Genomic DNA, 15,543 nt, shown 5'->3' on the forward strand with positions numbered 1-15,543 from the left:
CCAAAACATGTGATGGGTCTGTGGAAATTCTACTGGAAAAATGGCGGTCACTAATGCACCACTGTTCCAACGTTCACCACTGGACAGAAAACCAACATTTCCACCAATGTGAACATGGCCCTTTGTCCCCAGAGCAGGCACGGAAGAAGAAGTGGTTGATCCCATCTTCACCTCCACACAAAGCCCTTGAGAAGATTGTGTTTGATAAAACTTTATCAAGAGATCTGAAGGGACTCTCAGAATTCTGTCACACGGGAGATTGAGGTGTTCTACAATATGTGCCTAAAGTACAGGCCAAAGAGATTGCATTTCGGCATCCAAGGGATGAAATCTAGGACTTTACTAGCGGTATTAGCGCATTACGAGAATGTAGGCCGGGAACAATCTAGGACTGCAGGAAACCTAGGGATGCTTCGCTACACTATGGCCTTTACGAAAAGAAGCAAAAAATGGGTTGTCAAACCAGTATATGAGAAAATGGAATTCGATTTTGTGAAAGATCTTATTGTTAATGTCGTCGAGATGCACACTCATGGAATTGCGCACAAATCTGTTCAGAGAACACATACATTGCCACAAAACATTGCCAACATGCCATGTCCACCCAAAGCAGAGCTCTTTAAATCGTTCAAAACCTGGTTCAAATGATTACCATCTGTTTTTATTTTTGCAAAAAATGTTTTTAAACTGTACAAATAAAGTATGCAATTTGTCTTTTGAAATCTATCCTCTTAGTCCTTTTCTTAAAAGAATATTACAATTATTACGATTGCTTTCACATTTCACAGTTTAGTCGAGCTACTTTGGGACCTTCATTTTTCGTGTTAATGACCAATGGATAACAGTGTGTAAGAATCTTTGGGTTTTGGCAGTTGCCTTGCCATAAAGTTCTGCAAAAAACTGGATATCTGCTCGTCACACAAAGGGGATTAGACCTAGGCCACGAAAACATTCTAGGCACGCAAGAAGTACCGACTGTGAAAACATGCCATGGGGTAGGAGGCCATGAGATAAGCAGAGGTGGGCCTATTCCTAGACACATTTTGACTCAGTTTTTGTGTTACATCGACTATAATTTTGGAGTAGGGGGCATTCTGTCATTGGCAAGTTTCCCCTACCCCTCAGCAGCAAAAACGAACAAGGAGTGACAGCCCCCAATTTTTCCTCCAGGGCCCGTGCTTCAAAATTCATGTTCTCATGGATGCATTGACACGGGATGTTGCAAAGTAAGAATGTATGTTCATTGTGAGTGAAGGTCACCAGCTTTGAATTTTTGCTTGGGAGCTGGGAGGCCCACGCGTCCCGCGCACAGTATAAGGTTCTATTGTTTTTTGACCTTGAGAGACAGGGACCATTCCGGAAGGGATTGAATTGAAGGGGGGGTGTAATAACGTATGATATGATAAGGTTGTTCATTCCAAAACTGGACTGAGTTACATGTAAGTTCAGTCTATGAAAAATCGTTGACACGAACGGAGGAGTCTGCATTACGGTCCGAATAACGCCAAGAGAATGGAAATGCCGAAAATAATGTAAGTTTCTCTTTAGACGATTTCATACCAGAACTAGTCGAAATACGAATAGCTGACCGTTATTGCTGGGTCACATTGTACTTGTTCGTTCTGTGTGGCATATTGCAATGAAGTGTTAGTACAACCTTTGTGCGCTGGGCTATCTACCGGGCACATGGGCAGGCCAGCATCGAGACGCATGTAGACCCCACCACTCGTTTCTCCCTGGTTCTAGGCTAACAAATCATTACATTGTTTGTGCACCTCGAATTGTTGCCCCAGTTTACGCATTACGTTTAGAGCTCAACATACTCCATTGCACTATACTCAGAAGTAAATAGCGGAGTACTTTGATATTCCATGTTGTATTCTCTCGGTTCACATTGTGTCACTCTGCGCTAATAAAGAAAATGATTAATTGTAATAAAGATCGGCTACTGAGTCACATTTCTATTTTTAGGTTTTTCAAACAGGTACACCGTGCCATTCTGTGATTGTCATCTATTTCCTACCCTGACCGATGGATTCTTCAACCACCAGCTGCAGCTACATGTCAATCACTGGATCTACTTAACCGTCTTTTGGGACGACAGACAAGGTCCAATATGCCCGTACGCGGTACAAACGATTAGGAGCAACATAACAACCTTTACGGTGGTCTAGTGCCAAGTTCATGCACCAGCTTTGCAATTCACTGTGCGACCGAAGTGCTTCATTTAGACAAAACGAACACCCTGTGTACCCAAAAGGAACAGCGCGTGACTCACGATAAACATTTGCGGATTCGCAGATCGAGAGCAAAGAAAAAAAATTCCCATTTTTATTGATTTTGTCAGACGCCGAATGTTATTGAAACATTTAATGTGAAATAAATGTACTTTGCCAATTGTACAGTCTTGTTGTTTCCTTTTAAAGTACAGTTTCATATTCCTAATTGTGACGCGCTGTGCTGTGAGCCGATGTGTGTTGTTTTCCGGGTTCCGCGTCTAGTCGCGTAGGTGACGACTGGGCGCGTTTTGCTATGCTGCCCAGTAACGTCACGGAGAGAGGCGGAGAATATCAATGATTTGGTGATGTCAGGCTCAGGGGTGGCGGATATGATTTAGTGCCGCAAACGCAGGTGACCCAGGGCGATGCGGCAAGTGATAAGATTATCAGAAGATGGCCGCACCCTGCTGCATGATTTCGCTTGTGTTCAAGAGACAAAAACTCAGGTAAGGTGCATAGGAAATGTTTGTACGATCGATCGACTTACGGTTAAAAACACATGGCCGAACCATAGGGACAATAATATTTCTGACTGCACCATTCCTTTAAACTTCGTTAACCCCCATTTCTCGGTTTGTATTCGTCTGGCAATGTGCTTTCCGAAACACTGCCCCAATTTGCAATTAGAACAAACATTAGTTTTTTTTATCATCCAGCACTATGCCTGCTCTAAGCGCTGTAATATTCAATGTTATTAGTATACAGTTTAATAGAGTATTAGAACTTGCACCAGATGGCTCTGTTGTGTGATAGGTGACCCTGCCAAAGTCAGTGATCTGTAGAGGAAGGAGAGGGACTCTAACAAGAGTGAAGGACACTTGGCACCCAACAGAGTCCGATAGTAAGGGCTGTAATGCTATTAAAGCTCTCAGAGGAGGAAATAAAAGGGAAACCTCACCCGGGGCATCAAGTTACAGTGCACCCATGTCTTCTTGCCCAGTGTGTACTGTAGGCATCAGGAAGCAAGGCACAGACTCGGAAGTAGAATAAGATGGTTTATTAAATCAAATGTCAGGATGGTTGAATACCTAACTTGCCCTATGCAAAGGTGGGATTTCCCTACCTGAACGAAACTAAGGAAAGTCTGAGTCAGAAAGTTCAACTTAAAAGTCTGTCTGTGTCCAAAACCTATCCTTGCCCTCACAACTAAAGCTAAACAATGTTTAGGGATGTCAATAATAAAAGAAATGGTGATTAACAAAGTTCTGAGCTTCTTCCAGCTCCTAGCTTGCTCTTCAGATCCCCTTCCCCAAGTTCAAGAAAGTTCCAACACAATCCTCGGGTTCCCTTCCCCAAGCTTCAGGCAATACAGTTCAAAAGAAAAGTGTCTTGAGGCTCCGTCCTCAAGACAGCATGGCAGTTCATCAAGTCTCTGGGTTCCCTTCCCCAAGACTTCAACATAGCAACTGGGTCTCAGTCTTTCAATGTTTAACACAACTCCAGGTCAATTTAACATTCCTACTGAATTGCATTAACAGTTCATTCACAGTGCTCCTTCTTGATTTGTTTCATCATGTTTTGGTTTTCACAAAGGAAGGTTCCCTGATCTAGGCACAGTTGACAGACCACACGGTCCATCCATCACAGGTAGCGCAACCAGGTATCTTGGGCTCTTCAGCCCACACAGGTTCTTCTATATTTGCCCTGTGTATAGATTCACATTCACTTAGCTTCTTATCGGCCTCTTGGCTTTATGTGCAGTTTCACACTCTCCTGGCTTCTCCCGATTAGCCTCTTGGCTTTGCCACAATATGTCACATCTTATGCCAGTCTTGGGCCTTGTTGCACTGTATTTATTCACAATGTTCTTTTTGTAGTGGTCATATTTTATTCCCCACCTTCTGCCATGCTCTTTCACCGTTGCGTTCGTATTTCATCTATTGCTTTGAAATGGGGGCTTTCCCATTGAACTTTCATTAACTCGTAGCTTTCCTCTCAAAGTTTTCATTCGGTTCGGCATTCAATAGTTTTAAAAAAAACAAAAAACATTTGATCGATTCTTAAACAACAATATAACTTAGACTTTTGCATATATTTTCTTAAATGTCCAGTAGCATGTGGATGTGTATCCCGCCTCCCCCCCCGCACTCCCAACTCCAGCCTATTCCGCATACATTCTACTAACACCTTACATCAACTTTAGGTATATGCGTTCACATTAGTACGCTGTCTGTGCGGAACATCAATTTCCGTTCAGGAATTCTATGTGGTAAAGCCATCAATGTTAATCCATCAATTCCTGCACTATACGTTTCCAGGAGTCAAGGTCTATGTTTTGGTCTCCTTGGCCTCAGCGTTCTGCTTCCTGCCATGCCGAGGTTTCTGCCAGCATCCATTTCTGCAGGTCGCTCCACCATAAGCGCACTTCAGGTCTCTTGTGCGCTTTCAACCCCATTGCTATTCTACGTTTCGCCAGGATCTATGATAGGTCGTTCAGCTTACTGACATGTCTCGCCTGTTTTGGTTGCGCAAAAATGCTGAGCATACATGCCACGGGGTACTTGTGTCAAACGGTATACCTGCCTTTGCCAAGGCCAATGCTATGTCCTCCCATTATTGTCGGAGCTGCATGCAAGCCCAGAACATGTGCACCAGATCCACATTAACCAATCTGGTATTTCGGGCCAGTCTGGTCAGTTGATTGCTGAATTTAGCAATCTTCTTCGGGGTTAGGTACGCCCTATGGATTATATATAGCTTTATTAATTGGAGCTTCGCGTTCCTAGACATTTTTTTTAATGAAAGGCTAATGCCTTTCCCCAGACTGCATCTGTTAATTGTTCTTGCAGGTCTGTCTCCTAACTGCGCCTGGTTTGTACCAGCATGTCTCCCTTTCTGTGACATTAGTAACTCATATATTCTAGACACCGCGTGTCCACCCGCCAAGTGTTTCTATTGCATCATCTTCCTGCAGTGCCCCATCTGTGCGCGCTCACTTCTTTAGTTTAGCGAGGAGCGAAGCGTGTATTATGTGTTGTCCCTCGTATATCCCCATTTCAGAGGCGAGTATGCTGAAGTTCATCGGTTTGCCGCCCTGTAGTAAGTCTCCCACCGTTACCACCCCTGTAGGTTCCCAATACTTCCATACATTAAGCCAGAGTCCTGGATCCTCCACCTTCAGTGACACTAATGGGGCCTGGGTGGAGTAAGGTGACTTTCTCTAAAAAGGGACAGGCCCTGTGCCAAATCTTCCTCCCGAGCATCAGCAGCAGCGGGGGTTTCAGAGCGCACAGTGCTATCGTCCATATCACCTCTTTCAGATAAAATGTGGCGCATGATGGCTGCAACAACGTGGTGTCCTGGGTCTGCTCATCCAACAGCCAGTTTGTGACAAACTGTAGCTGGCGCGCCACAAAATATGCTTTGAAATTGGGAACCTTTATGCGTTCATGCTCGTACAGTCTCTACAATTTCGCTAGTGCTACCCGGCACCTTGTGTTGTGCCATAAGAAACCGTGACATATAATTTCGAGCATGTTAAAAAAGCCTTTGGGGATGTTGTACGGGAAAGTAGTAAAAAAAATGAAGAAGCCTCTGGAGCACTATCGTTTTTAACAGTGCTGCTCTTCCCATCAATGAGAGTGGCAATCTGACCCAGAAAGCCATGGACTTTTCCACTTTCTCCAATGCCTTTAGTGTATTCTGTAGACATTCTGTCTTGGGGTCGTGGAAGACATTACTCCCAGATACCTGAATGTGTTGACCTCCCACTTTATCGGTAGCACAGGCAGCGCACTAGGAGAAATCCCCCTGTATGCGGCTAAAGGGAACCAGCATGATTTCTGTGCATTCATTGTAATGCCAGATAGATCTGCATAATGCTCAAACACATCCAAAATATACTGTGAGTTGGTTTCTGGGTGTTGTAAATACAAAAGCATATCGTCCGGATATAGAGATATCAAATTACTATTACTTTGCACAACTATGCCTGCTTCGTGATATTCCTTCCGCAGGTACACTGCTAGCGGCTCCAAGGCCAGTATAAATAGCATAGGAGACCACGCGCATCCCTGTCTGGTACCTTTCTTCAATTGCCATTGATCTGAAATGTGGGCTCCTGTCTTGACTCTCGCTTGTGGGTTGGTATATAGCATCCATACCCATTTTATGTATGTTGTCCCCATGGCAAAACTACACAGCACTGCTGTTAGCCATGGCCATTTAACCGAGTTGAATGCTTTTACTGCATCGAGCGAGGCCACACATATCAATGTGTACTGCCATGGGTATTATCAATGATATGGTGTAGCCTCCTTAGGTTACACATAATGTTCCTGCCTGGAACATATCCTGTCTGGTCCGGATGTATAAGTTTGGATATTACTGGTTTAAGCCTATTGGCCATTAAGGCCATAAGGATTTTCCCGTCCTGATTAAGTAACGAGAGGAGTCTGTAAGATCCACAGTTGGTTTCAGGCTTATTGGGCTTTAATAGTGGGACTATAATAGACTCAACGACATTGGCAATGTACCCATGTCCACAGCTTCGTTAAACATGGCTAGCAATGGAGGCGATACGTCTGTTATGAATTCCTTCTAGAATTTGCTGGGCAATCCATCTGCCCTTGGGGCTTTACCAGTTGGCAACTCTCTTATGGTGGCTTCCAGCTCTATGGTTATGGGGGCCTCAAGCCTATCCACTGTCCCTGCATCTAACTTGGGGAGATCAATCTGTGCTAGGGCATCATCTATTTCTGACGATTGTGCTCCTGATGTCTCTGTATAGAACACCTTATAATAATCATAAAAGCACTCATTACACAAGCCATCCCATCTCTTCTCACGATCTCCCATATCAACTCTCGTTTAGACTCATTTCAGTATATCCAGGCCAACAAGCATCCCGGATTATCACCTTCAGCATGTTGTCTTTCTACATATGTCTTGTAGTTCAGCTTGCCTAATCTTTCCCAATGTGCCAAACATACTGCTGTAGTCGGGCTACTTCTTGGTCTCTATCGCTGGACAAGTCCCCCGAGCGGTCCATGGCCTCTAGCCTAGTTTCTGCTTTACGTAAGTCAAATTCTATCACATCCTGCATAACCTTAGCATTAGCCATCGCCGTCCCCCTGATCACTACCTTGAGAGCTTTCCACAATGAGCCAGCTGAGTTGACACTTCCAGTATTGTTTATGAAGTAGTTTTTAACCCCCTCTCTCAAATGTGCCCAGTACACCATCTCTGAGGGACTCGCTTCTGGAGCTTCCAGGTCGGTATGCGTGCCCTAGGAGGGGAAGGGTGAGGGGGGGTGTGTTTTTGACATGTAACCACTAAGGGAGAATGATCCGACAAGCACCCAAGCTCTATATTCCGTCTCCTTGAATTCACCTAGTGTCACTTCCCCTGTAAAAACCTAGTCTAGTGTATAGATCCTTGGGGGCGGTATAATGAGAATATGGCCGTGCTGGCAGGTGTAGGGCTGTCTATATATCTGACAATTTGAATGCTTGTAATAGGCTTTGGCCGGAGGACCTGGATGTATTAATTTATCGGCTGATCTGTCTAGGTTGGGGTTCAACGTGCAGTGAAAGTCTCTGCCCCATACTATAGTGCTGTCCCTGTATTTGCCGATCTGGGGGTATAACGAGCGGAAATAGGCTGCAGTATCATGGTTCGGCACATATGTATTAATAATACAGAGCTCTCTTTGTTCCACCAGCCCTTGGATAATAATCATCCTGCCATCATCGTTCCTAAAAGTCTTAAGGACTTTAAATGGTACAGACGGCGCCACCCATATCAAAACCCCTCTTGCAAACGCTTAATATGGCGAGCCTAGGCTTGTGCCACTCCATTTCCTAGCAAGAGCAGTTTTTCTGTCCATTGTGAGGTGCATCTCTTAAAAGGTATGCAATATCAATCTTCTGGCGTCTCAAATATACCATTATTCTATTAGGTTTAATATAACTATTGAGCCCCCCCAACATTCCACAAGGCTATTCTAAGGTCCCCCATCCCGTAGCAGTTTAAATAACTCAGCAGTCTGATGCGCACATCATATGTTCCTGGCGTAGATCTGTAGGCTAACTCCCCACTAACTACCCCAACTCCCATACCCACCCCCTCCCCAACAATTGCCCAGCTCAATACCTTGTGCTCAGGCATCCCTTCTTCGCTCCCCTGTCCCAGTTGCTTTTCCTGGGGACTGGGGTGCGGCAGGTGGATACTTAACTGGTATTCCAGAAACAATCCACTCTTAGGGGAATGACGCTTCTCCGGAGCGCGTTTTCGGATAGAGTGCGCACTGCAGGCTCCCGTTGTGTGTAGTTATTAGTGCCTGTGTTCAGTGCAAAAGGTCTCGATCTTTTGCAATCTGCCGGTCGTACTCGGCATTATCCCGTTGTATTCCGCTGGCCTTTCAGCATGTGTCCTCTTTATTCATCTTATGTTGGACCTCTTCAGATGGTAAGTTTTCCGTGTCCACCCATGTGTGGGCATCCTCCGGGGTGTCAAAGAAAATTGGCTACGCCCTTATTGCACACCTTCAATCTTGCTGGGTATAGTAATATGTACTCAAGGTTCCCTCCTTGCAGTCGCCTCTTGACCGATGTGAAGTGCATCCTTTGTCTCTGCACCTGCTGGGTATAGTCCGGTAATATTTGCTGATGCACGCTGTATTGTGCCACCTTTCCGAAAAAATGTTCGAGAATCTTTTCTCCATCTTTGTAGTGGAGCATCCTAGCTATTATGGGCCGTGGCAGGGCAAGGACCTGTGTGCTCTTTCAACTGTGAAGCCCTAAGTGAGGGTGCCGGGCTGATTTTTTGTAGTAGCATATTTTCAATAAAATTGGTGGGGTTCGTGCCTCGTCCCCGCCATGGAAGTCCAATGATTCTCACGTTATTGCGTCTGGCCAAGCCTTCTGCATCTTCAACTCTTCCCTCAAGATCTCAAGATTCTGCAGCTGCTGCTGCAGTATTGGTATGTCCCTGGAAGTGCCTTTATGGCCGGCTGTGTTCACTGCCACTTTTTTCTAGTGATCCGGAGCATTATGCGGGAGCCCGAACATCTTGCCTCAGAAGGTTCACTTCCAGGCTTATGGCATCCATTTTGGATTCCAGAGCAATCCTTGAAGGCCGCTATGGCATCCAGGACTTGCTGGTCTCCTTTAGTTTGATCTTGTTTTCCTTGTGTAGATGGGGCCACTGGTGTGGTGTTTTCCCTCATGTTCGTGGGTCTGGTGAAAGTGTCCAATGTCGGCTGTTTCGACTCATTGTTTTGGGACTTAGATGCCATGGGTGGATTTACTGGACCGACAATTCCGCCCTTTTTCAATTACATGCTTGCTTATAATTTGTTTTGCAGAGCACCAGCTGATATCTGCTGAGGGCTGTGATGTATTACAGGGTAGCTGGGCTGCCTTCAAGGTGTTTAAAATGAACTCTACTGCTGGGTGACGTCACTTCCAGTGCTGCACTGCACGCAACCTTGCGCCACTTCAGGAGGTAGCCGTCTGCACCACTTGTGCTGCGTCAGTAATGTTGCGTGACTTGGGTTGCCACCTGCAAGCTAGCGAGTGCCTGCGAGCCTGTATTTCTGCCTGCACTGCACCTTCAACGTTCTACTTTCATAGGACTATGTCCACACCATTCATCCATCAGATTGCTGAGGTTTAACACATGCTGGGGCCAATGCTGCATGCCAGGATCGAATCGGATCATCAGGAGCTCCGAAGAAAAGCGTCCCTACAGCATGGCTGTCAATCCACGCCCTCTTCGGCATTCAATAGTTATCCCTTTTCCATCATTATTTACTTTGCCGCTTAATGTCCATGCCACCTGTAACTTTGGGTTCATTCCCACTCTGTGCATGCTTTTCAGCTCACTCTGCATTCATTCTGATTACATCGAGCCCCCTTAGAGGGCCCCGGTCTCGAGTAAGGCTCCCTTTCACTCACCCGTCTCCAGCAGTCCTGTCGGGTAGCTGCGCTGGACTCCTGCTACTCTTGCCAGCTTGCCCGCTCATACTTTTGATGGCTCTCAGGGGTCTCTGCCAGCTCTGCTTACGCAGACGCACCAGGTGGTTTTCTTTCTTTTTTGTTGCTCACAGCTACAGCTGCATTGCCCGGATCAAGGAGGCTCGCCAACCCGAGGAAATCCAACGGTCAAACTTCTCCTGGGCTCTCCGGGGTCATATACCAGCGTCCTGGCATTGCTGCAGGACCCACCACAGCTGCCTCCTCACAAGCAGGGCCCCCAGCTGGTCTCTCCCACACATGCCCCCCTGTTGCTCTGGCCCACACAGCCCTTCCTGTTGGTCTCTTTGCTGCTCTCTTGGTCTCCCCTTATACACATGCAACACCCTGACAGGTTGCGGGTGTGAGCTTCTAATTGGACTTGCCTGACCATAGTTGGAGGGACATGCCTGAACTTCACATTACTCTGCAGGCCTATTTTTAGTCCCAGTACTAGAGTGGTGAAAGGAGTTACAGGTGTTCACTACTCCTAGTCACCTGTTCCTCGTCTCAGTACTAGAGTGGTGAACTGAGTTACTAGTGTTCACCACTCCTAGTCGTTTCTTCCTTGTCCCAGTACTGTCATAGGAAAATTCTAGGACAAGGAGGGGAGATCTTTTACAATGGCACATAGAGGCTTTCGGAGTTAGATTGGTTTTCAATAGGGAAAGGTGGATACCATGTCCCACCCTTGACCCCTCTTCTCTTCACCCTCTTTCTGGTGCTTCTAAAGTGGTAATATCTCTGGGTATTTTCCTGGTTAGTGGGACAAGGATAGCAATACCCCATAACTGCCTCCCTTCTCAGTCCCCAAGGTCAGGATCCAAAAGTGATGGCTTTCCCTGGCCACCTGAAAAGAGGACCCAAGGGGAGTAGATGTAAGGACACTCACAGGTTTCTCACAGTACACATCAAAAAGAATGATACATTACCCCCTCTGATGCCATGCAGAATGGCCTAACATTGGTAGCCTTCTCGCTTGTAGCAAGAAAATTGTTATCTTGCTTTAGGTCTCTGTTCTGTTGCTCGGTAGATACAAGAGACTTTTCCGAGGTACTAATGGAGCAGAAAGTATGGGCATTCTCCAAGCTTTAATAACCAACACTAGTCAGGGGAATCACTTAAGAACACTGTGAGCGGCTTGCAAACAGGAAAATGCCATGCAGAATGGGTGTTATTTCAGAGTAGGGCTAACTCATCCCCTCATCCTATCGAGGTCAATAGCTGCAGTCGCCTGATTGGGTAACATAGGTGGCAAATATTGCAGCACTTAGAAACTGGAAGAATGCGGTATAAAGCATCATCAAATTATTTATTATTACACTGTATACAAATAGGCCTGGGTGCTTATCCAACTGACACTTTCCACTTCCAACTAACTGGTCACCACGTGCAAACAAGCTGGACTATGTCAGACATCCCTTTGTCCTCGACCGGTACTCTGCGCGACCTCATGATCCTGTTGTCCTATGCCTATTAAACAGATGTTTTAGGCTTGCGCAAGTACTTGTCTCATTCTTGCTATGGTCTCAAAACTTCTAACCTGTCCATTGCCATCTGGATACAGCTATAATCTTCAGTAATTAAAGGGCAAAATAGTATTGAACTAAACAATGAAAATAAAACATAATTGGGATGGAAGCATGCAAACATATACCGTCCATACTTACAGGTGCTACTATTTTGCCCGTCTGTCCAACCTGCATATCATTGGGAACAAAGCCTGCATCAACAGCAGCACGAGAGGCACCAACTAAAGAGAAAAAAACATAAGATATACACGAATTTCGGAAGTGTACCAGTGTGCTTCATAACAACTACATTTTTAGCTTTTCTGTTTTTCAAAGCAGCAGACATGGGAGCATTTTTTTTGGGGTGTTTCCTAGACTGGTAAACCTCCCTGATCTAGATAATGGCTGCATATCTGTCAAAAATAAATGTATTCACAATAGAATGTTCCAAATAAGTTTAAACAACCAAAGAATTAGGAGAATAAAACCAACCTTAGCGTTGTAGTCCCATATTGGGCATTACAAGATCAATACCATACTTGTCATGAAATCAGTGTTTCAAAACAGAGTGAATGTTAAGGCATTGATCAACCCTTTTATTGCTGGACCTATAATAGTTTATTTGTGCAGTCTAAAACATACTATCACTGCAATCTAAGGCATAACCTAAAATCCCAGAAAGTTTGATATCTGTTCTGGAACAAAATTTAGTATCCATTATTTTTCAAATCATTGTTACAGAGAGCACATTACTATATTACCTGCAGCATGAAGCAGATCGGCAAGGTCATACAACAACTTAAAGTTTTCTCCATTCTTCAATCCCCTTCCTGGATAAAAAAAGCCCAAAAAAAACAGTTAACAGAAATAAAGTCAAACATAAAGATACATTTTTAATGCATCTTACATGTCAAGTGTAAAACCACAATTTCCCAAGAAGTGACGTTGAGCTAAATTGTCATTGCAGAGCAATGATGGTGTCAACAAAAGGTATTGTTGTACTCTCCCACTTCCTGGTGTGCTTGCAATGACACAAACCCCTGGCGTCGTCATATGCATACAAGCGTTCCAAAAATTGACAGTTAGAATCTGACGGTTGTAATTCTCCCTCTGCACACTACGTGTTGGGGGTCTTCTTCCGTGAATAAATCTTCTGTTAACTACTATTGGCTACACATTTTAATATTGGACGCCCGCAGATACAGCATTTATTGGCGACGAGGAAGGAAAGAGAAAAACCATTCACGTCGGAAGAAAATCGAATACCTCAACACTGGGGGACACGGAGGAGCCGGATGACAGAAAACGGTGCCCATTGTGGCCACAGTGAGCTAACTATAAGAGTCCCACTTTCTAGGAGCAATACTTCTTGCTGAGGTACAACGAGACAGACAATTTCATCCGATCATCTTATATCAAGTGGATTGAGTGCAGACGTATCACTGTACCCGCATCACAGGGCGGTGCTACCTCGGGACAGGCAAGTTTCCTCTTCGGGGCTCGCGTCGGGGCTCGGGAAACTACTGGCTATAGCGCTCTTACAGGAGCACGGAGAGCCACAGTTTGAGGAGACTGCTGAGTGAGGGCTGTAATTGGAGGCACTTTCTACGGAAGGTCCGGTGGGTGCAGACAGCAGGGAAAGCCTGTCAACACTGGGGGCAACAAGATCGGGAGTGTGATGCGCCTGCAACAGCAGTTTACCGGAGGCACAGGCAAGCAGGACTGGAGAAATTGACCGGGTGAGTGCGCAGAGGCGCAGGAGGCCAGCAAAGGGATAGCAGTGTGGGCAGTGTTGCTGGAACCGGCATGCAAAGCCACAACAGCAGGAGCCCCACAAGTGGAGGAGGGAGCTGTACCTCCATACTATCATAATCAGTGACCCCCGGGACTAAACACTTAGCAGCTGTCTTTGGGCGCGGAATAATGTAACACTTAAAGGGAGGCCACTACATAGAGGCGCAACAGGATCCTCTCATATAGAGTAACATTTACCTCAGGATTGGAGAGGTCATTGGAGGCAGCTTACCACACCACAGGCACATCACCATTGACAGAAAACCGCATGGTACAAGAATGGTTGGAGAGGTGGTCCAGAGCAGTAAGGGGCTCAGTAGACTGGAAGAAGTACAACATGATAGCATAGTTGAGCCCTCCCACAGATGTGGTCATCGGGTTAGTCACAGGATATGAAAACATTTTACGGGAGATTGACATTGCCACTTTTTAGATACTTTCCATATTTAAAAGAAAGACTGCACCATCAACTGGCCAAGAACTGTACTGCATTATTTGCTGGCTGAATCCCAATCCACATTTCGGGGCCATCCTTGGAAGCAGGTGTTCTATATGTTTATTATTATTTTAGGTACAGTATTGGGGGAGGTCGATCCTACATTGAATCACAAATAGGACCATTCTTTCACATTTTTCCAGTGGAGAGCCATCTTACAGTTACTGTCATATATATCCTTATAGACAATCTGGTGGTAGAATGGAGAGTTTAGACCTCCCCCCACATTTCTGGCAACTCCGGGGGAGCCTCCTATTCCTTGGGAGAATTGGAAAGATTTGCTCACATTTTATTTTGTTGCTTCTGGATTTGAAATATTTTTAGATGAGCAAAAATGTTCAACTCTCATGTGTTGTATAGGCACGGAAGCTGTGAGAGTGATTAAGAAATTACTAGATGTGGAAGAGGGTGATGGGCAGCCGAGGGAAGTGGAGACGGGCCAGGTATGTATGGAAAAGTCATGAGAAAACTCGAAGCGCAATATGGAAAACAAGTTTGTGGTGTCTGAGAGATACTTTTCTCGACAAAACAAGGTGTAGGGGAATCAGTAGATAGTTTTGTTGCCGATTTAAGGGGGTTACTAACATCATGTGAATTTACTGGTACAAAGGACGAATATATTGGAGACCAACTTATAATGTACACTTCAAATTGTAAAATACAAGAGAGTCTGTGGCAATCAAAGAATCCTCCTTTGCTGGAGGCATTGGCTATTGCAAAGGGTATTGCATTCACCAGCAAGTGTTTAAAGAAAGTGTTAAAATGGGAAAAGAAAATGTCCAGTTGGTCAAAAGTGAAAATGTTGAGGGACAAAGTATGGAGGAAAAATCTAAGGTATGCGCATTAAAAAAGTCCAATAGGTATGGTGGGAACAATTACAATAACCAACAAGGTTGGAAAAAAGGGCATTGTCCCCGCTGTGGGTTTGAGAAGAACAGGTTACTTTCTTACCTGGTAACTTTCGATGGGATGTTCCGACGACGTATTCCACATCTATGACAGGTAATCACCACAGCTGTGCTGCTTCGGAAACATTTCGGTGTCTGCGTCGATGAGGTCGATACGCTGTCCTCGAGGGCCTCCGTCGAGCCAACATCACTGGATGTTATAAGTACGACGCACGACGCCCGTAGCCTCAGTTGCAGTTTTTTCCCCAGAACGTGTGGCACCAATCTTCTGCCAGTATGACCTCAGAAAGCCTTGCGGAAACATAAGCTGCAATCACATAAGAAATTCTGTAGCGGGGCAGGTTGGTAGGGTACGATGTGGAATACGTCATCGGAACATCCCATCGAAAGAATGTTACCAGGTAAGAAAGTAACTTGTTCTTCGAAGGGATTGGTTCCTCCGACGTATTCCACATCTATGACAGACTCCCAAAGCAGTACCAACGTATGGAGGTGGGAAAAGAATTTAGAATGCCCAATTAAATTGCAGAATAAAGGACCGCCTTATCAAAGGTCAGATCTTGCCCATGGATAGATTCCAAGGAGTAGTGTTTGACAAAA

The 15,543-nt window shown here is 45.3% G+C and overlaps 1 protein-coding gene across 1 annotated transcript in view; it reads right to left on the minus strand.

Moving 5' to 3' along the window:
• Positions 1 to 15,543, minus strand: part of ETFA (electron transfer flavoprotein subunit alpha) — a 1,125,730-nt gene that overhangs the window by 310,113 nt on the left and 800,074 nt on the right. Inside the window, exons 8-9 of the mRNA XM_069624450.1 lie at positions 12,507 to 12,575; positions 11,905 to 11,987 (exon numbers count right to left, since the gene is read on the minus strand). Coding sequence (XP_069480551.1) covers positions 11,905 to 11,987; positions 12,507 to 12,575 — 152 coding nt within the window. The remainder of the gene's footprint in view (positions 1 to 11,904; positions 11,988 to 12,506; positions 12,576 to 15,543) is intronic.

The sequence above is a fragment of the Ambystoma mexicanum genome, chromosome 11 (assembly GCF_040938575.1).
Source record: "Ambystoma mexicanum isolate Mex_15411 chromosome 11, UKY_AmexF1_1, whole genome shotgun sequence".
Lineage (NCBI taxonomy): Eukaryota > Metazoa > Chordata > Amphibia > Caudata > Ambystomatidae > Ambystoma > Ambystoma mexicanum.